We start from the raw sequence: 24167 nt of genomic DNA, 5'->3' as shown, positions 1-24167 counted from the left end.
CAGTGGCCCGCTCAGCACTATGCTGCCGGCCTCTTGGGCGTAATGAGGCCCCACACCCACTTTCCAGCGTGATTCTCTCTAAGTCACTCTGTGATGCACAGAGTGTCAGGGATCCATTTGAGTAAGTACGCCCAAAAAAATGGGTGGGAAATTCTCCTATTTTCCCACCTGTTGGGCACTTAGTTTTTCTTGGGAGAATCCTGGCCCTTATCTTTAAACTGAGCCCCCTAGTTCTGGTTTCCCCATACGATGAAAGATCTCGTCAGTATCAACCCTGTCAAGTCCCCTCAGAGTCTTCCATGTTTCAATGAGATCATCTCTCAATTTTTAAACTCCAATCAGTATGGGTCAAACGTAATCAACCTTTTCTCATAAGACAACCCGTTCATCCCAGGAGCAGCCTGGTGAACCTTTGAACTGCTTCCAATACAAGTATATCGTACCTTAAGTAAGGAAATTAAACTGTACAGCATACTCCAGGTGTGGTCTCACTAATACCCTTTGTGTCATAGCAAGACTTCCCTCCTTTTATGCTCCATCACCCTTACAATAAAGGCCAACATTACATGTGCCTTCTCAATTGCTTACTGTAGCTGCATGCTAACATTTTATGATATAGATACAAAACACTCAAATACTGCTGTACTGCAGCATTCAGCACTCTCTCTATCTAAATAATATTTTTCTTTTCTGTAATTCCTGCCAAAATGGACAACTTCATACATTTTGCCATCATACTGCATCGACCACTTTTTTGTCCATTCACTTAACCAATCTATTTCCCTTTGCGAATTGTGTCCTTATTACTTACTTTATACTTATCTTTGTGTCATCACGGTCGGAATGTGAAGGAAAATCTATCTATATGTTTGTGAACTGGACTACTTTATAAAGTCTGTTTTTTAATGCTTTTCAAAATGGACAATTGCTGAGCTGACAGGATGGCCCCAGCTGGTCACATGCTGGCTTCCAGAAGTTTCTGAACTGTTTCCAAGATAACAAAAGCTAATACCTCAAATATCTGGATTGTGACACTAGTTGCACAACATAAACATTCCAGCCAAGCCAACATGATGCCCTAGAAAATGAGCAATCTGTCCCAGCCAATTACGAACAAAGGCATTGTGCAAATCCTAATTCTCCAATAATGGCCTGAGCATTAATTGTTCTAACACAATGGTTTCATTTAGTCAACCCAAAACCAGTGTCTCCAAGAGCAAATAGAATCCTGACTCCAATTAAACACCTCAAGATTCCAGCCATCGTTTGTCTAACATTGAAGAGGGATGGTGAGACATAAGTCCCACGATCTTCCCCAAGCTGCACTGTAATGTTGTCCTGTGGAATTGAACACAGGCAGTTACTGTGTGACCTCCAACAACAACAGGACTCCAGGCTACAGCCTGGCTGTCTACCATCAGGCCAGTGGCAGCAGAAAGAACTCTGGCCCCCATCAAACCTGCCAATTGCTTCCAAGACAAATACACTCTAAAATGCCATCTCCTATCATGGATGTCTCACTCTGGGAAGACAGATCACGTACAAACAGTCAACCGCTTCTCAGAAGGAACCTTCCATTAAACACCTTATCCTGGACTCTGGACACATGTAAATGCCTAATTTGTATTTTTATTGTGGTTGTGCCCTGAATCGCTTTGTTTTTTTTCCTATCCCCCATTTGTTGCATGAAATAAACCAACCTGAGGAGACATCCAAAGAACAAAAAAATGTAGAGCACAGGAACAGGCCTTTCGGCCCTCCAAGCCTGTGCTGATCATGTTGCCTGTCTAAACTAAAACCGTAGGCACTTACAGAGTTCGTATCCTTCCATTCCCATCCTATTCATGCATTCGTCTAGTTGTCCCTTAAATGCCACTATTGTATCAGCTCTCACTACCTCCCCGGGCAGCACATTCCAGACATTCACCATCCGCTGTGTAGAAAACTTGGCTCGCACATCTCCTCTAAATGTTCCCCCGCATACCTTAAACCTATGTCCCCTAGTACTTGACTTTTCTAACTTAGGAAAGAGCATCTGACAATCCACTCTGTCCATGCCACTCATAATCTTGTAAACGTCTATCAGGTCACCCATCAACACCCATCATTCCAGTGAGAACAAAGTTATCCAACCTCTCCTCATCGCTAATACCCTCCAGAGCAGGCAAAATCCTGGTAAACCTTTTCTGTACCCTCTCCAAAGCATCCACATCGTTCTGGTAGTGTGGCGACCAGAATTTTACACAATATTCCAAATGAGGCCTAACTAAGGTTCTGTACAGCTGCAGCATGACCTGCCAATTTTTATACTCAATGCCCCGACTGATGAAGGTAAGCATGCCATATGCTTTCTTGACTACCTTATCCACCTGTGTTGCCACTTTCAGTGATCGGTGGACATGTACGCCCAGGTCTCTCTGCCTGTCCATAAAATGTATAATTCCTACATGCATTGGACCTTCCAAAATTCATTATCTCACACTTGCCCAGATTAAATCCATCTGCCATTTCTCCACCCATGTCTCCAACCGATCTATATCTTGTTGTATCTTCTGACAATCCTCTTCATTATTCTCAACTCCACCAATTTTTGTGTCACCTGCGAACTTACCAATCAGACCAGCTACATTTTCCTCCAAATCATTTATATATACTAAGAACAACAAAGATCCCAGAACTGATCCCTGTAGAACACCGCTAGTCACAGCCTTCCATTCAGAAAAGCACCCCTCTACTGCTACCCTCTGTCTTCTATGGCCAAGCCAGTTCTGTACCCATCTTGCCAGCTCTCCTCTGACTTCACCTTTCGTACTAGTCTACCATATTGTAGATACTGTCAAAGGCTTTACTGAAGTCCATGTATACAACATTCACTGCCTTTCCCCCATCTATCATCTTCGTCACTTCCTCGAAAAACTCGATCAAGTTAGTGAGGCATGACTCCCCTTCACAAAACCATGCTGTCTATCACTAATAAGTCCATTTGTTTCCAAATGTGAGTAAATCCTGTCCCTAAGAATCTTTTCCAATAATTTCCACCACTGACATAAAGCTCACCGGCCTATAATTTCCTGTATTATCCTTGCTGCCCTTCTTAAACAATGGAACAACATTGGCTATCCTCCAGTCCTCTAGAACTTCATCTGTAGCCAATAAGGATACAAACATTTCTGTCAAGGCCCCAGCAATTTCCGCCCTTGCCTCCCTCAGTATTCTCGGGTAGGTCCCATCAGGCCCTGGGGACTTATCTACTTTAATACTTTTTAAGATGTCCAATACCTCCTCCTTTTTGATATCAACATGACCCACAATATCTACACTCCCTATTCCAGGGTCCTCGTCCATCAGGTCCCTCTCTTTAGTGAATACTGAGGCAAAGTATTCATTTAGTATCTTGCCCATTTCCTCTGGTTCCATGAGTAGATCTTTTCCACTATCCTTAAGTGGACCAACCCTTTCCCTGGCTACCCTCTTGCTGTTTACATGCATATAAAATGCCTTAGTATTTTCCTTAATTCTGTTTGCCAAGGACTTTTAGCCTTCATGACTCCTTCCTTAAGTTCCTTTATACATTCTTTATATTCTTCAACAGCTTCATTTGTCCTAAGCCTTTTTAGACCTTACGAATGCTTCCTTTTTCTTTTTGACAAGGCTCATAATATCCCTCGTTATCCAGGGTTCCCGATACTTGCCACACTTATCCTTCATCCTCACAGGTACATGCTGGTCCTGAATTCCAATCAACTGACATTTGAAAGACTCCCACATGTCGGATGTTGATTTACCCTCAAATAGCCTCGCCCAATCTACACTCTCCAGGTCCTGCCCAATGTTGATGTAGTTAGTCTTCTCCCAATTTAACACCTTCACCCGAGGACCTCTCTTGTCCTTATCCACTTTAAAACTTATGGAATTGAATCCAGACTTGAAATATTAGCTCTGTTCTCTCTCCACAGATGCTGTCAGACCTACTGAGATTTTCCAGCATTTTCTGTTTTTATAGAACAAAGAACAAAGAAAATTACAGCACAGGAACAGGCACTTCGGCCCTCCAAACCTACAATGACCATGTCTGAACTAAAACCCTTTACCCTTCCGGGGACCATATCCCTCTATTTCCATCCTATTCATGCATTTGTCAAGATGCCCCTTAAAAGTCACTGTCGTATCTGCTTCCACCACCTCCCCTGGCAGCTGGTTCCAGGCACCCACCACCCTCTATGTAAAAAACTTGCCTCGTACATCTCTTTAAACTTTGCCTCTTGCACCTTAAACCTATGCTCCCTCGTAATTGACTCTTCAACCCTGGAAAAAAGCTTCTGACTATCCACTCTGTCCATGCCCCTCATAATCTTGTAGACTTCAATCAGGTCGCCCCTCAGCCTCCGTCGTTCCAGTGAGAACAAGCCAAGTTTCTCCAACCTCCCCTCATAGCTAATGCCCTTCATACCAGGCAACATCCTGGTAAATCTTTTCTGTATTCTCTTTGTACCAAAGCCTCCACATCCTCTGGTAGTTTGGTGGCCAGAATTGAACACTATATTCCATTGTGGCCTAACCTAGGTTCTATAAAGCTGCAACATGACTTGCCAATTTTTAAACTCACTGTCCCAGCTGATGAAGGCAAGCATGCCTTATACCTTCTTGACTACCTTCTCCATCTGTGTTGCCACTTTCAGTGACCTGTGTACCTGTACACCCAGGTCCCTCTGCCTATCAGTACTCTTAAGAGTTCTACCATTTATTGTCTATTTCCCATCTGTATTAGACCTTCCAAAATGCATTATCTCACATTTGTCCAGATTAAATTTAATTTGCCATTTCTCCACCCAAGTCTCCAACCGATCTATACCCTGCTGTATCCTCCGATGGTCCTCATTGCTATCCGCGATTCCACCAAAATTTGTGTCATCCTCAAACTTACTAATCAAACCAGTTACATTTTCCTCCAAATCATTTATATATATTAACAAACTGTGGCGCGTCGGAACTGTTGATCGATGAGTCTTTCAGCGTCTGGAGGTGTCTGTTGCGGTCCTCCTCATCCGAGCAGATCCTGTGTATTTGGAGGGCTTGTCCATAGGGGATGGCTTTTTTAACGTGTTTAGGGTGGAAGCTGGAGAAGTGGAGCATCATGAGGTTATCCGTGGGCTTGCGGTACAGTGAGATGCTGAGGTGACCGTCCTTAATGGAGATGCGTGTGTCCAAGAATGCAACCGATTCCGGAGAGTAGTCCATGGTGAGTCTGGTGGTGGGATGGAACTTGTTGATGTCATCATATAGTTGTTTCAGTGATTGCTCACCATGAGTCCAAAGGAAGAAAATATAATCGATGTATCTAGTGTATAGCATCGGTTGAAGGTCCTGTGCGGTGAAGAAGTCTTGTTCGAACCTGTGCATGAAGATGTTGGCATATTGGGGTGTGAATTTGGTCCCCATGGCTGTTCCGTGTGTCTGGATGAAGAACTGGTTGTTGAAGGTGAAGACATTGTGGTCCAGGATGAAGCGGATGAGTTGTAAAATTGCATCTGGAAACTGGCAGTTGACGGCATTGAGTACTGAGGCCGTTGCAGCAATGCCATCATCGTGGGGGATGCTGCTTGGATGAGGAGGATCGCAACAGACACCTCCAGATGCTGAAAGATGCCCTCATAAGAACAGGATATGGCGCTCAACTCATCGATCAACAGTTCCGACACGCCATAGCGAAAAACCGCACCGACCTCCTCAGAAGACAAACACGGGACACGGTGGACAGAGTACCCTTCATCGTCCAGTACTTCCCCGGAGCGGAGAAGCTACGGCATCTCCTCCGGAGCCTTCAACATGTCATTGATGAAGACGAACATCTCGCCAAGGCCATCCCCACACCCCCACTTCTTGCCTTCAAACAACCATGCAACCTCAAACAGACCACTGTCCGCAGCAAACTACCCAGCCTTCAGGAGAACAGTGACCATGACACCACACAACCCTGCCACAGCAACCTCTGCAAGACGTGCCGGATCATCGACACGGATGCCACCATCTCACGTGAGAACACCATCTACCAGGTACACGGTACCTACTCTTGCAACTCGGCCAACATTGTCTACCTGATGCGCTGCAGGAAAGGATGTTCTGAGGCATGGTACATTGGGGAAACCATGAAGACGCTACGACAACGGATGAATGAACACCGCTCGACAATCACCAGGCAAGACTGTTCTCTTCCTGTGGGGGAGCACTTCAGCAGTCATGGGCATTCAGCCTTGGATCTTCAGGTAAGCGTTCTCCAAGGTGGCCTTCACGACACACGACAGCGCAGAGTCGCTGAGCAGAAACTGATAGCCAAGTTCCGCACACATGAGGACGGCCTAAACCGGAATGTTGGATTTATGTCACATTATCAGTAACCCCCACAGCTTGCCTCCTGGACTTGCAGAATCTCACTAGCTGTTCTGTCTGGAGACAATACACATCTCTTTAACCTGTGTTTAATGCTCCCTCCACCCACATTGTCTGTACCTTTAAGACCTGGCTCGTTGTAGGGATTCGCATTCTAATCAGTATTCTGTAACTTGATTTTGTGTCTCTGTGCACTGTTTGAGAGCACATTTCCACTCCATCTGACGAAGGAGCAGCGCTCCGAAAGCTTATGGTATTTGCTACCAAATAAACCTGTTGGACTTTAACCTGGTGTTGTGAGACTTCTTACTGTGTTCACCCCAGTCCAACGTCGGCATCTCCACATCATGACTTCTATGACCAAGCCAGCTCTGTATCTATCTTGCCAGCTCACCTCTGATCCCTTGCGACTTCACCAGTACCAGTCAGAAGGTGAAGTTTCAGATTCCAGCATCTCCAATAATTTGCTTTTACCATTTGATTTTACCTTACCTTGAATTTGTTGTGCAAGTTATTCATAGAGGATTAGAACACTCCAGATTTAAAGATTGGTGAAAATAGGTCACCATTTACAAAGGGGGAAATCAGATTTTAAAAAACACCTTTCTGTTTATGGAGAGATATTGAGCAGGGAAATCAGGACCATTTAAATTGGCCCCCTCTGGTCTGTAACAGCATCATCAGCAAATTTGGCTACATTACATTTGGTCCCTTCATTCAACTCGTTAACACAAATTATAAATACTAAGGCTCCACTACCAACTAATTCCTGTAACACCCTACAAGTTACAGTTTGTCAACCTGAAAGTGAACCAGGTATCCCAACTCATTGGCCAAAACTCTCCAGTCTTGCTCACCATGGGTATCATAGTGGGTGAGACAAAAAATTCGGTGGACCATTCAAAGGTCCGTTGAGCTTGGGTGGGAATTTCTGGTCTTGGATCGTGCATAGCCAGGGAATCCCACCACTGTTTCCTGACAATAAACCGATCCTCCATTGATATTACTCTCAACAAAATGAGCTCATATCTTGTGCAGCAACCTTTTTAATGTGGCACTTTATCAAACACCTTTTGGAAATCCAAATACACCACATCTACTGATTCCCTTTCATTTATCCTGTTTGTTACATCTTCAGAAAACGCTGATAAATTAGTCAAACACAGTGCATTCCAGTATTTTCCCAATGATTGATGTGAAGCTAAATGGCCTATAGATTCCTGTTTCCATTTTCCCTCCTTTCTGCAATAGTGGTGTTACATTTGCGGCGAACAAATTTGCCGAATTCTTTCCAGAACCTAGATAATTTTGGAAGATCACAATCAATGTATTTACAGGGCAGGATTTTCCATGCAAACAACCATGTTACGTGTTACCATGTTGACCGGTGGCTGGATCTTCTGGGAACCCATGGCACGGGTGCATCATTGATACGACTGGAAGACCCTGCCAGCGTGAACTGTCGGAAAATTCTGGCCACGAATTCTGCAGCCACTTCTTTTAAAAACCCAGCTTGCAGGCCATCAGGTCCAGAGGACCTTAATTCCATTAGTTTTCCTCAGACTTTCTCTCCAGTGATTGTGATTGTTTTAAGTTCCTCTTTCCCTTTTGACCACCACTTTTCTACAATTCTTAGAATGCTTTGTGAATCTTCTACTGTGAAATTTGCTGATGTTGCAAAACTAGGTGGGAATGTAAGTTATGAGGTTTCAAGGGAACTTGGACAGGCTATGTGGATGGGCAAGAACATGGCAGATGGAATACAATGTGAACAAATGTGAGGTTATCCAGTTTGATAGAAAAACAGAATGGTTTTTCTTAAATACTGAGAAATTGGCAAGTGTGGGTACTCAAAGAGACCTGGTTCCCTTGTTCATGAGTCAACAAAAGCTGGCATGAAGGTGCAACAAGCAATTAGGAAGGCAAATAGCATGTTGGTCTTCATCACAAAGAGATTTGAGTACAGGAGTAAAGTTGTATTTCTGCAATTGTATAGAACTTTGCTGAGATTGTACTTATGTACGATTATGGTCTCTTTATCAAAGGAAGGATATATCTGTCATTGAGAGAGGGCAATGGAGGTTCATCAGACTGATTCCTGGGATGATAGATTTGCTTTAAGACGAGAGATTGAAGAAATTCAGGTGGGATGGTGGCACAATTGTTAGCACGGCTGCCTCAGTGCCAGGGACCCGGGTTCGATTCCCAGCTTGCATCACTGTCTGTGTGGAGTTTGCATGTTCTCCTGGTGTCTGTGTGGGTTTCCTCCAGGTGATCCAGATCTTCCCAAGTTCAAGGGTGTGTCGGATAGGGGGATTAGTTGGGTAAATGGGGTTATGGGATAAAGCGGGGGGTGGCCTGGGTAAGATGATCTGTCAGAGAGTCGAGGCCTTCTTGAAACTTATAAAATTCATAAAGGACATGACTGGCTGGATGGAGATACGTTGTTTGCTGGTGAGCCTGAGACCGGGGGCATAATCTCAGAATAAGAAATCAGTCATTAAGACTGAGATAAGGAGGAAAATCTACACTCAGAGGGTTGTGAACCTTTGGAGTTCTCTACCCCAAGCTCAATGGAAGCTCAATCTTTGAGCCTTTCAAGACAGAAATCGATACATTTCTGGATACCAATGACATCAAGGAAAATAGTGATAGCGTGAGAAAATGGCATTGATGTAGGTGATCAGCCGTGGTCTAACTGAATGGTGAAGTAGGTTTGATGTGCAGAATGGCCTATTCCTGCTCCTATATTCCTATGTTCTGATGTGTCACTGAAATTACAGCATGTGTCATCAATCACAACACAGTCATGTACCATTGGTAACTTCACATTCACTGCATCACCAGTCATATCACTGGAATGAATTTCTGTGACATTAAGGCCATATGATGTCAATGACACCAGAACAATTGACCATCATTGACATCACAACCACCTGCAATCTCTGTTATCACAACCAAATGTCAAATGACAAATAGCCATGTGTTATCTATAATATCACAGACAAGTCTAATCATGGGTCTGTACTCACACGTTCACATGCCACATGACTATGATGTCATTGATGACACATGAATTTTATGTGTCACATGACTGGTTTCATTGATGACAGGGCTATGATGTCATTGATGACATAATTTTGTTGTCACGAATGACATGGAGCTGTGATGTAATTGACGCATGATTTTGATGCCATTAATGACATGTCGGGGTCTGTAATGTTATCTGCTATCATTGATATCATACCCCTAAGGCATCAATTGAATCACAGCCATCTTGTCACTGACTTCAGACCTATGTACCATCAGTGATATCATAGCCACGTAACATCAGCAGTGACATTCCAACTACCCGCCATCTTTGATATTACATCAATGTGTCATCAGTGACATCACAGCCAGGTGACATCAGTTACATCACTGTCACATGAGATCAGTGATATTGCAACCGATTATAATCAATGACATTACATAATGTTTCTTACAGTAACATCATATTCATCTGCACCGAGTGACATCGCATCCTTGGGTCATCATTGACAAAGCAGGAATAGGACAGAGAGAAACATTAGTTTCAATTGCTCTCGCTGAGGGATTGCATGGGCTTTGCAGGCTCAATGCTCTCCTTCTGTACTGTGATCATTCCATGACCTAATGTGACATCTTTCACATCATAATCATGTCAATGCCTTCAATAAAATTGCATTCAAGTGTCTACAATGTTCCTTCAATGACATCATAGCACCATGTCATTAATGGCATCAAAATCATGCGTCAATGACATCACAGCTCCATGTCATTCGTGACAACAAAATTATGTCATCAATGACATCATAGCCCTGTCAGCAATGAAACCAGTCATGTGACACATAAAATTCATGTGCCATCAATGACATCATAGTCATGTGGCATTAGCGACATCAGATGGGCACAAAACAATGTGTTCCTGGAGCCTAGTGATTTGTGAGCTCCGACAGGATTACTATGACTGGGCTTCTGGTATTGGGCTATTTTAAACAGTGTTTTCAAAGCTTGTTCTTACACCAGGGAGATTAAGAACTGTTGTAAATGTACAAATATTTGTGAGCAGGCCAATGAAAGGATAATCATCTCCTGTACGAGAGTAGCATTTCCTGAAAATGTTTAGTGAGGGGATCTTCTGAATTTGAAATAAGCATCTGGTTAGTTGTCTGTTTGATTATTGACACTGCGCTTAGAAACAATCATGAGTTGTGCCTGTTGTATAGTCAGTGCCTCTGGTTTTCAGAAATAAATCAAAGAAACTTATAAAGTTAATCACATCAATTGTTTATTTTGTTGCCAAATGGAAAAAGGACAAAATGTGTAATGTCGGGGTCTGTACTCACACATTCATTGTGTGAAATAAGAGGTCACTTTTTGTTAACTCTGAGCGCTGGGATCTTTTTGACAGCTGGTGTATTCAGAACCCGCACCATGTCTACAAGCAATCAGATGAGCCCAGCTGAGCTCTGTGACAAAATGCAATCAGGTGCAGATGTGTACAACATAAGCATAGCAGCAGTGAGGAGGAAAATATCTGCCTTGCTGGAACAATTAAAACTGACCAAATTTTCAAATGCTACACCAAAAATCTATCTTTTTGCAAATGCACATGCCACAAACACCTAGCTCCATCAGTGTGATCCCTTATCATTTTAGTTGCATGTTTACATCAATATCCAAACATGGGAAACACAATGAAAAGGGCTGGCAGTGTGTGCTATATACTGAATTTATGTGACAGCTACAGAAATGACTCCAGCAGTCATCAGAGCAGCAGAACCATGTACATGAATTGGAAGATATTTCCATTTCTTTATAAACAATCAGTTGGATCAATGCTCACTACAGCCACATCATTTCAATGCAGTCCCTCTGCTTGTGGCTACATAACATTCCCTGAACTATAATAAATTTATTTAAATTTATTACAGCATTTTTAAAAAAATAATCCAGTCTTAATACAGCTCACCAACAAAAAAAACATAATCGTTTTGAAGCTGAATTTTAAGCATTATTTTTGGGTGTTTTGCTGGACATACTTCTGAAGATCAGAATTTAAAGCTCAGACTCAAATTCTTCACATTTAATTACTGAATTATTTTTTCATGAGGGACTTACTCGCAACTCACTGGACATTGCATGTTGAAAGCACATTCTCAGAATACAGCCAGAATTATTCTCCCTTGTGGGGCCCAAGTTTTGCCTTACAGTTTGACTGAATGTTTAACAATATTTTCAAACGCGAAAGAAATTTAAAAACTAATATGTAATACTGCTCACCTTTCAAAATGATTTATATTCGCAACACCCTTTGGATAACAGGCAACAAATACTTTGTTTCATCCATCCTGTATTCCTTGTTATTCCTCTCTTTCTCTCTCATTCCCTCTATCTTCATTCTCTGTTGCTAGACCTCTAAGACATATTGTGGAATCGTTCCTTCTGTAGTTCAACCTCAGAACGTATTTTTCAAATAAATTGATTCAGTTTAGATTCCAAAATGCTGCATGTCAGACCTTTTGTATTAATGCATTTCCAGATCCATGTACTTTGACTCCTCCAACAAGCTGGATGCTGACGTTTGAAGATGCTGACTTTTCTCAGACAATCCTTGGTTATTATTTTGTCTGGAATCGGAATCACAAATTCCAACATCACCTCTCTGAGAGAGCACACTGCATTCAGCTCAAACAGCAGCCCAGACTAGCACTGCAAGCAGACTACACAATAAGCAATCGCTCAGCTCTTACCAGGGACGGGATTTTTTTTAAAATACATATCCTCGTGCTGCTGCAGTCTCACTAATATCCCATAGTGTGTCTGGGAGATGTTGTTTCTAGAAAGAGAAGATTATATATGTTTTCTGCTTTTTCTCCCCCACTGACATTGCACATCAGATTCCCCCGGAGGTGGATTCAGTGATGTCTGACCCGTTCAAATCACAAAATACACAAAGACAAACAGACACACTTACACACACACACACACACACATAAAGACATGCATGCTCAGAAGCACACACACATAGACAAATGCAAATGCAGAAATACTTAAAGACACACAAAGGCTCACATAAATATTCTCTTTCTCTCACGCTGCAATTACATAAACACAAAAACACAAACAAACGCACACAGAAAAACTCACACTGAAACACAGAAACACATTCTCACATGCACACACAGAAACACGCACTCACAGAAATACGCACTCACAGAAACATGCGCTCACAGAAACACGGCTCACAGAAACATGTGGTCACAGAAACACATTCTCACATGTACAAACAGAAACACGCACAAACAGAAACACGCACTCACAGAAACACATACTCACAGAAATATGTGCTCACAGAAACACATTCTCACATGCACAAACAGAAACACGCACTCAGAAATGCATTCTCATATGCACACACAGAAGCACATTCTCATGCACACACAGAAATACGCACACACAAAAACATGCACACAAGGAAATATGCACACACGGGAACATATTCTCACATACACATACAGAAACACGCACTCAGAATCACATTCTCACATGCACACACTGAATCAGGCACACATAAAAACATATTATCACACGCACACACAGAAACACGCACAGAGAGAAACACACACAGAAACACGCGCACACAGAAACACATTCTCAAACGCAAACACAGAAACATGCACTCACAAAACACATTCTCACATAGAAACACGCATTCACAGAAACACACTCAGAAAAACACACTTACAAAAAAACGCACTCACAGAGACACATTCTCTCAAAGAATTGTGGATCCATAGAAGCTCTACAGTACAGAAGAAGGCAATACGGCCTATCAAGTCTGCACCAACTCTCTGAAAGAGCATTTGACCCAGGCTCAACCTCCACCCGATCTTTGTATCCCTGCTCATTTACCAGGGTTAATCCACCTAATTTATACATCTTCAGACATTAAGGGGCAATTTAGCATGGCCAGTCCACCTAACCTGCACATCTTTGGACTGTGGGAGGAAACTGGAGCACCCAGAGGAAACCCAGACGGATACAGGGAGAATGTATAAACTCCACACTGGCAGTCTCCCAAGGGCGGAATCCCTGGTCCCTGATGCTGTGAGACAATAGTGCTAATGCACACAAAGACCCACAGATGCAAACATATACATACACACACACACACACACACACACACACACACACACACACACACACACATGAGCTGGCATATACATATCTTCATCCTGTACACACATGTCATACTCAGTTCAAACATTTCATTTTAGACATGAAACCTGAATTCCTGTTCCAATTCCATTAACAATCATTAAGATCCAATCCTGTTTATCTGGAGCACTTAGTACCTACTGAGGAATTATAAAGAGTGATTTTCCATCACTATGGTAACCAATACAAGGAGCACATTTTACAAATGTCTCCTGTTTCCTATCATTGTGTGTAGTTGTATTCTCATTTACCACAGATCATCAAATGTTCATTCTTCCCTTTTAGTTTCTACAGTTGTTTTTCTAAGAACAAGCTTTCTGAACCATCACTTTCCTGCCACAATTATTATTCTGACATCTTTCCTTAGCTCTCTGGTAATTCTGGTACAAAATCACTTCATGTCAGACATGCCAATTCTCAGAGAGTCTGTGTAATCTGCATAATCAATACACTGAAATAGAATTCGTGTAATCCCCATAATCAATACACTGAAATAGAGTCTGTGTAATCCCGGTAATCAATACACTGAAATAGAGAGCAACGTTTTACCATTTTATGCCTAAGTGCTGGGCGGACTTGAAACTAGGAGAGTTTTTAGCCCCCGCCCCCCCACACACATATGCACTCTGGCTGCAAAATTCTGACTAAATCTGTTGTTCGCTGCAGAAGCCGGTGGGTGGGGCTTAACTGCCCAAAAGCCTGCAGAGGGAGGTAGTGCGCGTGTGCAGGTCCCTAATGCTGCACATGCGCATTAGCAATAGCAAGGGTCTGACAGACAAAGAGAGAGCTGTCAGACCCCTGCTACAGAAAGCATCATAGAAACCCAACAGTGCAGAAGGAGGCTATTCGGCCCATCGAGTCTGCACCGACCACAATCCCACCCAGGCCCTACCCCCACATATTTGCCTGCTAATCCCTCTAACCTACGCATCTCAGGACTCTAAGGGGCAATTTTTAACCTGGCCAATCAACCTAACCCGCACATCTTTGGACTGTGGGAGGAAACCAGAGCACCCGGAGGAAACCCACGCAGACATGAGGAGAATGTGCAAACTCCACACAGACAGTGACCCGAGCCGGGAATCGAACCCAGGACCCTGGAGCTGTGAAGCAGCAGTGCTAACCACTGTGCTACCGTGCCGCCCACCGTAGGCTACTGTGCCGCTACCGTAGGCATCCTGAAGCAGCTCCCCTCACTGCAATCGCGGAGCCCCGCGGCCATAGATGCAGCCCCGCCTCCCCCCCCCACCGCTGAGACTGATTGCGGACCTTCTTCCTCCCCCACTGATTGTGGTCCCATTGCCTTCCCCCCACCAATCACTGCACAGTGGCAGCGAGCCCCTTCCCCCCATTACAGTCATAGAGGTTTACAGCATGGAAATAGGCCCTTCGGTCCAACTTGGCCATGCCGCCCTTTTTTTTTAAGCCCCTAAACTAATCCCTTTTGCCCGCATTTGGCCCATATCCCGCTATACCCATCGTATCCATGTAACTATCTAAATGCTTTTTAAAAGAGAAAATTGTACCCACCTCTACTACTACCTCTGGTAGTTTGTTCCAGACACTCACCCCCCTCTGTGTGAAACAATTGCCTCTCTGGACACTTTTGTATCTCTCCCCTCTCACCTTAAACCTATGCCCTCTAGTTTTACACTCCCCTACCTTTGGGAAAAGATATTGACTGTCTAGCTGATCTATGCCCCTCATTATTTTATAGCCCTCTATAAGATCACCCCTCAGTCTCCTACGCTCCAGAGAAAACAGTCCCAGTCTATTCAGCCTCTCCTCATAACTCAATCCATCAAGTCCCAGTAGCATCCCAGTAAATCTTATCTGCATTCTTTCTAGTTTAATAATATCCTTTCTATAATAGGCTGACCAGAATTGCACACAGTATTCCAAGTGTGGCCTTACCAATGTCTTGTACAACTTCAACAAGACATTCCAACTCTGACTGATGAAACCAAGCATGCCGAATGCCTTCTTCACCACTCTGTCCACCTGTGACTCCACTTTCAAGGAGCTATGAACATGTACCCTTGATCTCTTTGTTCTGTAACTCTCCCCAACGCCCTACCATTAACTGAGTAAGTCCTGCCCTGGTTCAATCTACCAAAATGCATCACCTTGCATTTGTCTAAATTAAACTCCATCTGCCATTCGTCAGCCCACTGGCCCAATTGATCAAGATCCCGTTGCAATTGGAGATAACTTTCTTCACTGTCCACTATGCCACCAATCTTAGTGACACCTGCAAACCATGCCTCCTATATTCTCATCCAAATCATTAATATAATGATAATAAATCATTAATATAAATGACAAATAACAGTGGACCCAGCACTGATCCCTGAGGCACACCGCTGTTCACAGGCCTCCAGTTTGAAAAACAACTCTTTACAACCACCTTCTGTCAAGAAGCCAATTTTGTATGCATTTAGATACCTCACCCTGGATCCCGTGGGATTTAACCATATGCAACAACCTACCATAAGGTACCTTGTCAAAGGCCTTGCTAAAGTCCATGTAGACAAAATCAACTGCATCTTACAAGTTAGCAAAGAATGAGCTGAAAAAGGGGCTTAGGAGAGCGAGGAGGGGACATGAGAAGTCCTTGGCGGATCGGATCAAGGAAAACCCCAAGGCTTTTTACTCTTATGTGAGGAATAAAAGAATGACCAGGGTGAGGTTAGGGCCGGTCAAGGACAGTAGTGGGAACTTGTATATGGAGTCAGTAGAGATAGGAGAGGTGATGAATGAATACTTTTTTTCAGTGTTCACCAAGGAGAGGGGCCATGTTTTTCAGGAAGAGAAGGTGTTACAGGCTAATAGGCTGGAGGAAATCGATGTTTGGAGGGAGGATGTCCTGGCAGTTTTGAATAAACTGAAGGTCGATAAGTTCCCTGGGCCTGATGAAATATATCCCAGGATTCTTTGGGAGGCAAGGGATGAGATTGCAGAGCCTTTGGCTTTGATCTTTGGGTCCTCACTGTCCACGGGGATGGTGCCAGAGGACTGGAGAGTGGCGAATGCTGTTCCTCTGTTTAAGAAAGGGAATAGCAATGACCCTGGTAATTATAGACCGGTTAGTCTTACTTCGGTGGTTGGTAAATTAATGGAAAAGGTCCTTTGGGATGGGATTTACGACCGTTTAGAAAGATGCGGATTAATCTGGGATAGTCAGCACGGATTCGTGAAGGGCAAGTCGTGCCTCACAAATTTGATTGAATTTTTTGAGGAGGTAACTAAGTGTGTTGATGAAGGTAGGGCAGTTGATGTCATATACATGGATTTTAGTAAGGCGTTTGATAAGGTCCCCCATGGTCGGCTTATGATGAAAGTAAGGAGGTGTGGGAGAGAGGGAAAGTTGGCCGATTGGATAGGTAACTGGCTGTCTGATCGAAGACAGAGGGTGGTGGTGGTGGATGGAAAATTTTCGGATTGGAGGCAGGTTGCTAGCGGAGTGCCGCAGGGATCAGTGCTTGGTCCTCTGCTATTTGTGATTTTTATTAATGACTTAGAGGAGGGGGCTGAAGGGTGGATCAGTAAATTTGCTGATGACACCAAGATTGGTGGAGTAGTGGATGAGGTGGAGGGCTGTTGTAGGCTGCAAAGAGACATAGATAGGATGCAAAGCTGGGCTGAAAAATGGCAAATGGAGTTTAACCCTGATAAATGTGAGGTGATTCATTTTGGTAGGACTAATTTAAATGTGGATTACAGGGTCAAAGGTAGGGTTCTGAAGACTGTGGAGGAACAGAGAGATCTTGGGGTTCATATCCACAGATCTCTAAAGGTTGCCACTCAAGTGGATAGAGCTGTGAAGAAGGCCTATAGTGTGTTAGCTTTTATTAACAGGGTGTTGGAGTTTAAGAGCCGTGGGGTTATGCTGCAACTGTACAGGACCTTGGTGAGACCACATTTGGAATATTGTGTGCAGTTCTGGTCACCTCACTATAAGAAGGATGTGGAAGCATTGGAGAGAGAGCAGAAGAGATTTACCAGGATGCTGCCTGGTTTGGAGGGTAGGTCTTATGAGGAAAGGTTGAGGGAGCTAGGGCTGTTCTCTCTGGAACGGAGGAGGCTGAGGGGAGACTTAATAGAGGTTTATAAAATGATGAAGGGGATAGATAGAGTGAACGTTCAAAGACTATTTCCTCGTGTGGATGGAGCTATTACAAGGGGGCATAACTATAGGGTTCATGGTGGGAGATATAGGAAGGATATCAGAGGTAGGTTCTTTACGCAGAGAGTGGTTGGGATGTGGAATGGACTGCCTGCAGTGATAGTGGAGTCAAGACACTTTAGGAACATTTAAGCGGTTATTGGATAGGCCCCACGAGCACACGAGGATGATAGGGAGTGGGATAGCTTGATCTTGGTTTCAGATAAAGCTCGGCACAACATCGTGGGCCGAAGGGCCTGTTCTGTGCTGTACTGTTCTATGTTCTATGTTCTATCTAACTTCTTAGTTACCCCTTCAAAAAACTCAATCAAATTTGTGAGACATGATTTTCCACTCACAAGGCCATGCTGACTGTCCCTAATCAGTTCTTGCGTCTCTAAATGGCAGAGCCATCAAGAGTATAGAAACACAGAGGGACCAAGGTGTGCAAGTCCACAAATCCTTGAAGGTGGCAACACAGGTGGAGAAGGTGGTGAAGAAGGCATATGGTATGCTTGCCTTTATAGGACGGGGTATTGAGTATAAAAGCTGGAGTCTGATGATGCAGCTGTACAGAACGCTGGTGAGGCCACATTTGGAGTACTGCGTCCAGTTCTGGTCGCCGCACTACCAGAAGGACGTGGAGGCATCAGAGAGAGTACAGAGAAGGTTGACCAGGATGTTGCCTGGTATGGAGGGTCTTAGCTATGAGGAGAGATTGGGTAAACTGGGGTTGTTCTCCCTGGAAAGACGGAGAATGAGGGGAGATCTAATAGAGGTGTACAAGATTATGAAGGGGATAGATAGGGTGAACGGTGGGAAGCTTTTTCCCAGATCAGTAGTGACGATCACGAGGGGTCACGGGCTCAAGGTGAGAGGGGCGAAGTATAACTCAGATATTAGAGGGATGTTTTTTACACAGAGGGTGGTGGGGGCCTGGAATGCGCTGCCAAGTCTGGTGGTGGAGGCAGACACGCTGACATTGTTTAAGACTTACCTGGATAGTCACATGAGCAGCCTGGGAATGGAGGGATACAAACGATTGGTCTAGTTGGACCAAGGAGCGGCACAGGCTTGGAGAGCCGAAGGGCCTGTTTCCTGTGTTGTACTGTTCTTTGTTCTTTGATAAATGCCTGTAGATCCTGTGTCTCAAAATACCTTCCAACAATTAGCCCCTCCCCCTTAGCCCGGCCTCATTAGCTCTGCTCTGCCCCATTAGCCTCACCCCACTGGCCCCTCCCCCATTGGCCCCTTTCCATTGGCCCCACCCCTGGCACTGCCCAGTGGACAGTGCCCAGGTGCCAGGGTGGCACTGCCAGTCTGGCACTGCCGAAGGCACATCCCCCCCTCTTGCCCTTGGCCTCCCCCAGGGGGCCCTCAATGGCCTACGGTTTGACTGGCGAGGGGAGAATGTTCATGGGGACTGTTCATGGGGAGCATGTCTATTCCTTGCCGGTGAGAACCATTCCTGGCAAGGTTAAAAAGGCAGCCAGGCCTGGATGATTGATCTCCAGGCTCACAAATGACATTGAAATGCTGACTTAAATAAACTTCAATAAATTAACCTGCCTCTTGCCCATTTCCAGTGAGAGGCTAACCACATTGGAAATCCTATTGTTGTCAAATGGCGCCGATCGTGAAAACCAACGCCAATCATGCTAATCGCTTTATGCCCCACTTTATGACTGCGTCGTGTCCAGAAATGGGTGCAATGCAATGGTAACATTCCAGCCATCCAGTCTGTGTAAACCCGATAATCAATCCACGGAAATAGAATTCGTATAATCCCCATAATCAATACACTAAAATAGAGTCTGTGTAATCCCGGTAATCAATACACTGAAATAGAGAGCAACATTTTACCATTTTATGCCTAAGTGCTGGGCAGACTTGAAACTGGGAGAGATTTTAGGCCCCCCCACCACCCATTTTATCATTTTTTGTCTAAGTGCTGGGCAGACTTGAAACTGGGGGAGTTTCAGATCTGTCATTTGGGCCGTTTTTAGGTCCGCCCATATGCACTCTGCCTGCAAAAATGTCAGCAAGTCCAATTCCGGCATAAGCCTGTGGGCGGGGCTTAGCGTGCCCAAAATCCTGCAGCTCCAATCGGAGCTTCCAACTGCGCATGCGCAGAAAAAAAGAAAATAATTCTGCTTTCCTGCCGGATAATGTTTCCCCCTGGTCCCCATGGACATTGGACCCCCCCCAACATTACTGACCCCCTTATTCCCATTATCCCCCCACCACCCACCGATCGCAGGCAGAGTGATCCTGCCCCCCCCTCAAAGAACAAAGAACAGTACAGCACAGGAAACAGGCCCTTCGGCCCTCCAAGCCTGTGCCGCTCCTTGGTCCAACTGGACCAATCGTTTGTATCCCTCCATTCCCAGGCTGATCATGTGACTATCCAGGTAAGTCTTAAACGATGTCAGCGTGCCTGCCTCCACCACCCTACTTGGCAGCGCATTCCAGGCCCCCACCACCCTCTGTGTAAAATACATCCCTCTAATATCTGAGTTATACTTCGCCCCTCTCACCTTGAGCCCGTGACCCCTCGTGAACATCACTTCTGATCTGGGAAAAAGCTTCCCACCGTTCACCCTATCTATCCCCTTCATAATCTTGTACACCTCTATTAGATCTCCCCTCATTCTCCGTCTTTCCAGGGAGAACAACCCCAGTTTACCCAATCTCTCCTCATAGCTAAGACCAGGCAACATCCTGGTAAACCTTCTCTGCACTCTCTCTAACGCCTCCATGTCCTTCTGGTAGTGCGGCGACCAGAACTGGACGCAGTACTCCAAATGTGGCCTAACCAGTGTTCTATACAGCTGCATCATCAGACTCCAGCTTTTATACTCCATACCCCGTCCTATAAAGGCAAGCATACCATATGCCTTCTTCACCACCTTCTCCACCTGTGTTGCCACCTTCAAGGATTTGTGGACTTGCACACCTAGGTCCCTCTGTGTTTCTATACTCCTGATGACTCTGCCATTTATTGTATAACTCCTCCCTACATTATTTCTTCCAAAATACATCACTTCGCATTTATCCGGATTAAATTCCATCTGCCACCTCTCCGCCCAATTTTCCAGCCTATCTATATCCTGCTGTATTGCCTGACAATGCTCTTCGCTATCCGCAAGTCCAGCCATCTTCGTGTCATCCGCAAACTTGCTGATTACACCAGTTACACCTTCTTCCAAATCATTTATATTTATCACAAATAGCAGAGGTCCCAGTACAGAGCCCTGCGGAACACCACTGGTCACAGACCTCCAGCCGGAAAAAGACCCTTCGACCACTACCCTCTGTGTCCTATGGCCAAGCCAGTTCTCCACCCATCTAGCCACCTCTCCTTGTATCCCATGAGCCTTAACCTTCTTAACCAACCTGCCATGTGGGACTTTGTCAAATGCCTTACTGAAATCCATATAGACGACATCCATGGCCCTTCCTTCATCAACCGTTTTTGTCACTTCCTCAAAAAACTCCACCAAATTTGTAAGGCACGACCTCCCTCTTACAAAACCATGCTGTCTGTCACTAATGAGATTGTTCCGTTCTAAATGCACATACATCCTGTCTCTAAGAATCCTCTCCAACAACTTCCCTACCACGGACGTCAAGCTCACCGGCCTATAATTTCCTGGGTTATCCCTGCTACCCTTCTTAAACAACGGGACCACATTCGCTATCCTCCAATCCTCAGGGACCTCACCCGTGTCCAAAGAAGCGACAAAGATTTCCGTCAGAGGCCCAGCAATTTCATCTCTCGTCTCCCTGAGCAGTCGAGGATAGATGCCATCAGGCCCTGGGGCTTTGTCAGTTTTAATGTTCCCTAAAAAACCTAACACTTCCTCTCTTGTAATGGAGATTTTCTCTAACGGGTCAACACCTCCCTCCGAGACACTCCCGGTTAACACGCCCCTCTCCTTCGTGAATACCGATGCAAAGTATTCATTTAGGATCTCCCCTATTCCCTTGGGTTCTAAGCATAATTCCCCTCCTTTGTCCCTGAGAGGTCCGATTTTCTCCCTGACAACTTTTTGTTCCTAACGTATGAATAGAATGCCTTAGGATTCTCCTTAATCCTGCCTGCCAAGAGCATCTCGTGACCTCTTTTTGCCCTTCTAACTCCCCGTTTGAGCTCTTTCCTACTCTCTCTGTATTCCTCCAGAGCTCCATCTGTTTTCTGTTGCCTGGACTTAACATCCGCCTCCCTTTTCATTTTAATCAGATCCTTTATTTCCCTGGTTATCCATGGCTCTCGAATCCTACCTTTCCGATCTTTCCTTTTTACAGGCACATGCCTATCCTGCAGCCTTATCAATAGTTCCTTAAAAGACTCCCACATGCCAGACGCGGACTTACCCTCGAACATCCTCTCCCAATCAACATCCACCAATTCCTGCCTAATCCGGCTATAGTTAGCACTGATCACAGGCAGCGTGATCCTGCTCCTTCCTCCCCCCCACCGATTGCAGGCAGAGTGGCAGTGCCCTCCCCCATCAGCATACCTGCAAGTACTCACTTACCTTCCCTTCAATGTTAACAAGCAAACTGCATTTAACTTGCTGGAATGCTCTCCCAAACTGCCTGCAGCTGATCTGCCCTAACAAGGGGCAGCTCCATAAAAACCACAAGGATGGACAGGCAGGCAGTTCAGGAAAAAATGCAAGAGGACAATGCAAGAGGCCAGCACCCAGATTCATGGAGGGCGACCTCAGCAGGTTGCTGGATACTGCAGAGACAAGTCGGAACACCCTCTTCCCCCACAGCAGGACGCAGACTTAGGGGAGATGACGGCAAAGCGGCATAGGAGGCAGTCGCTGCCTCAGTTGCTGCCTCAGTGCCGCAAAATGGTCAATGATCTCATCCGGGCATCAAGGGTGAGTGCTTAACCCCATCTCGCGTCTTCCCCCAAATCGCCCCCAGATCCCACCAACCCCAGCGCCCTGCATTCTTCCAGCTCCTGACACCCAAGTACCTCCTTCCTCCCCTTCCCGCTCCCCAAGTGTATCACTGCGCTTGCCCTCTGAGGGCTCTCCAGAAATCACGCCATCATTTCTTTCATGGTTCCTTCTGTCCCCACTGCAGGAGACCAATCATAACACTCGTTAGAGCGCGAAGACAGAGGATAGTGAGCCTCACCTCTGGGTCCTTACCCCCTTTGAAGAGCGGGTGCTGGAGCTGTCCAGGGAATGGGAGGTGTGGGCTGTCAGCAACAGCATGAGCACCTGTCAATCCTCCACTCAATTGAGGCAACTTCTCGGGGGCATGGGTTTTGGGTGCGAGGGGCAAGGTTTAAAAGAGATGTACGAAGCATGTTTATTAACACAAAGGTTGGTTGGTGCCTGAAACTCACTGCCGCGGGGTGGTCGTGGAAGCAGATACGATAGTGACTTTTAAGGGGCATCATGACAGATACATGAATGGGATGGGAATAGAGGCATATGGTCCCTGGAAGGGTAGGGGGTTACAATTCAGATGGGCAGCATGGTCGGTGCAGGCTTGAAGGGCCGAAGGGCCTGATCCTGTGATGTAATCTTCTTTGTGCTTTGTTCTATGTTCAATGGAGAAAGTGAGTCAAGTTTTTTGCATCCCAGATTCCTCTCCCTCCCTTGCACTTAACCTTGTGTCCTGTGTTGCAGGAACAGATCCGTACACCCCAGGGCCATCTGGCATCGCAGCCCCCAGTGCAGCTCCCGCCCATCCTGCCCCAGACACCTCGGGCGACTCCTCGGAGGATATGGATGAAGAGACTTCTGAGGGTAGCACCGTTTTGGCATCAGCGTCCACCTCACAATTCATCATCCCAAATACTCTCACTTCGGTGGGTGCAGATAGTGGTGAGGCTTCTGGGTCACTCTCTGGTGAGCACGACTGATAATGCACATCAGAGGGAGGGGGCAACATCCGAGGCCTCTGGCATGCGGGGGCCTGCTGGAGGCGAGGACTCAGCTGGTCCCAGGCTATATGCTGGGCCTCTGAGATCACTTCTCCCTCAGCTGCTGGGGATGCAGCAACAGAGCCAGGGAATAAAGGAGGGGCTGACGGCCATACTGGACCAACTGCGAGGCTGCTGGAAGGATTCCCAAAGCTTTCAGGCGGATCAGCTATTGCCTGTCTTGCGTGCCTCCCAGGCCAACACTGCAAGAGTGGCATCCACAATGGAAAGCCTGGGGCAGGGAATCCTCACCATCAGTGGCAGGCTCCAAGTGATGGCCGAGTCACAGCAGGCCAAAGCAGAGTCCCAATGGGCCGCAGCTGAGGGACTCAACAGGATTCTCGAGAGTTTGCACGAGACCTAGCGGGACAGCTCTAAGACACAGCGGGCTATGATAGCAGCCCTTGAGAATGTGGCCCA

At 45.5% G+C, this 24167-nt stretch overlaps 1 protein-coding gene across 1 annotated transcript in view; it reads right to left on the bottom strand.

The window, feature by feature from the left end:
* Nucleotides 1-24167, bottom strand: part of LOC144493128 (gamma-aminobutyric acid receptor subunit alpha-1-like) — a 454514-nt gene that overhangs the window by 407173 nt on the left and 23174 nt on the right. Inside the window, exon 5 of the mRNA XM_078212030.1 lies at nt 22788-22891. Coding sequence (XP_078068156.1) covers nt 22788-22891 — 104 coding nt within the window. The remainder of the gene's footprint in view (nt 1-22787; nt 22892-24167) is intronic.

Source organism: Mustelus asterias, chromosome 4 (genome assembly GCF_964213995.1).
Source record: "Mustelus asterias chromosome 4, sMusAst1.hap1.1, whole genome shotgun sequence".
Taxonomy (NCBI): Eukaryota; Metazoa; Chordata; class Chondrichthyes; order Carcharhiniformes; family Triakidae; genus Mustelus; species Mustelus asterias.
The sequence above is the reverse complement of the archived record's forward strand: the minus strand, read 5'-3'. Positions and strand labels throughout refer to the sequence as shown.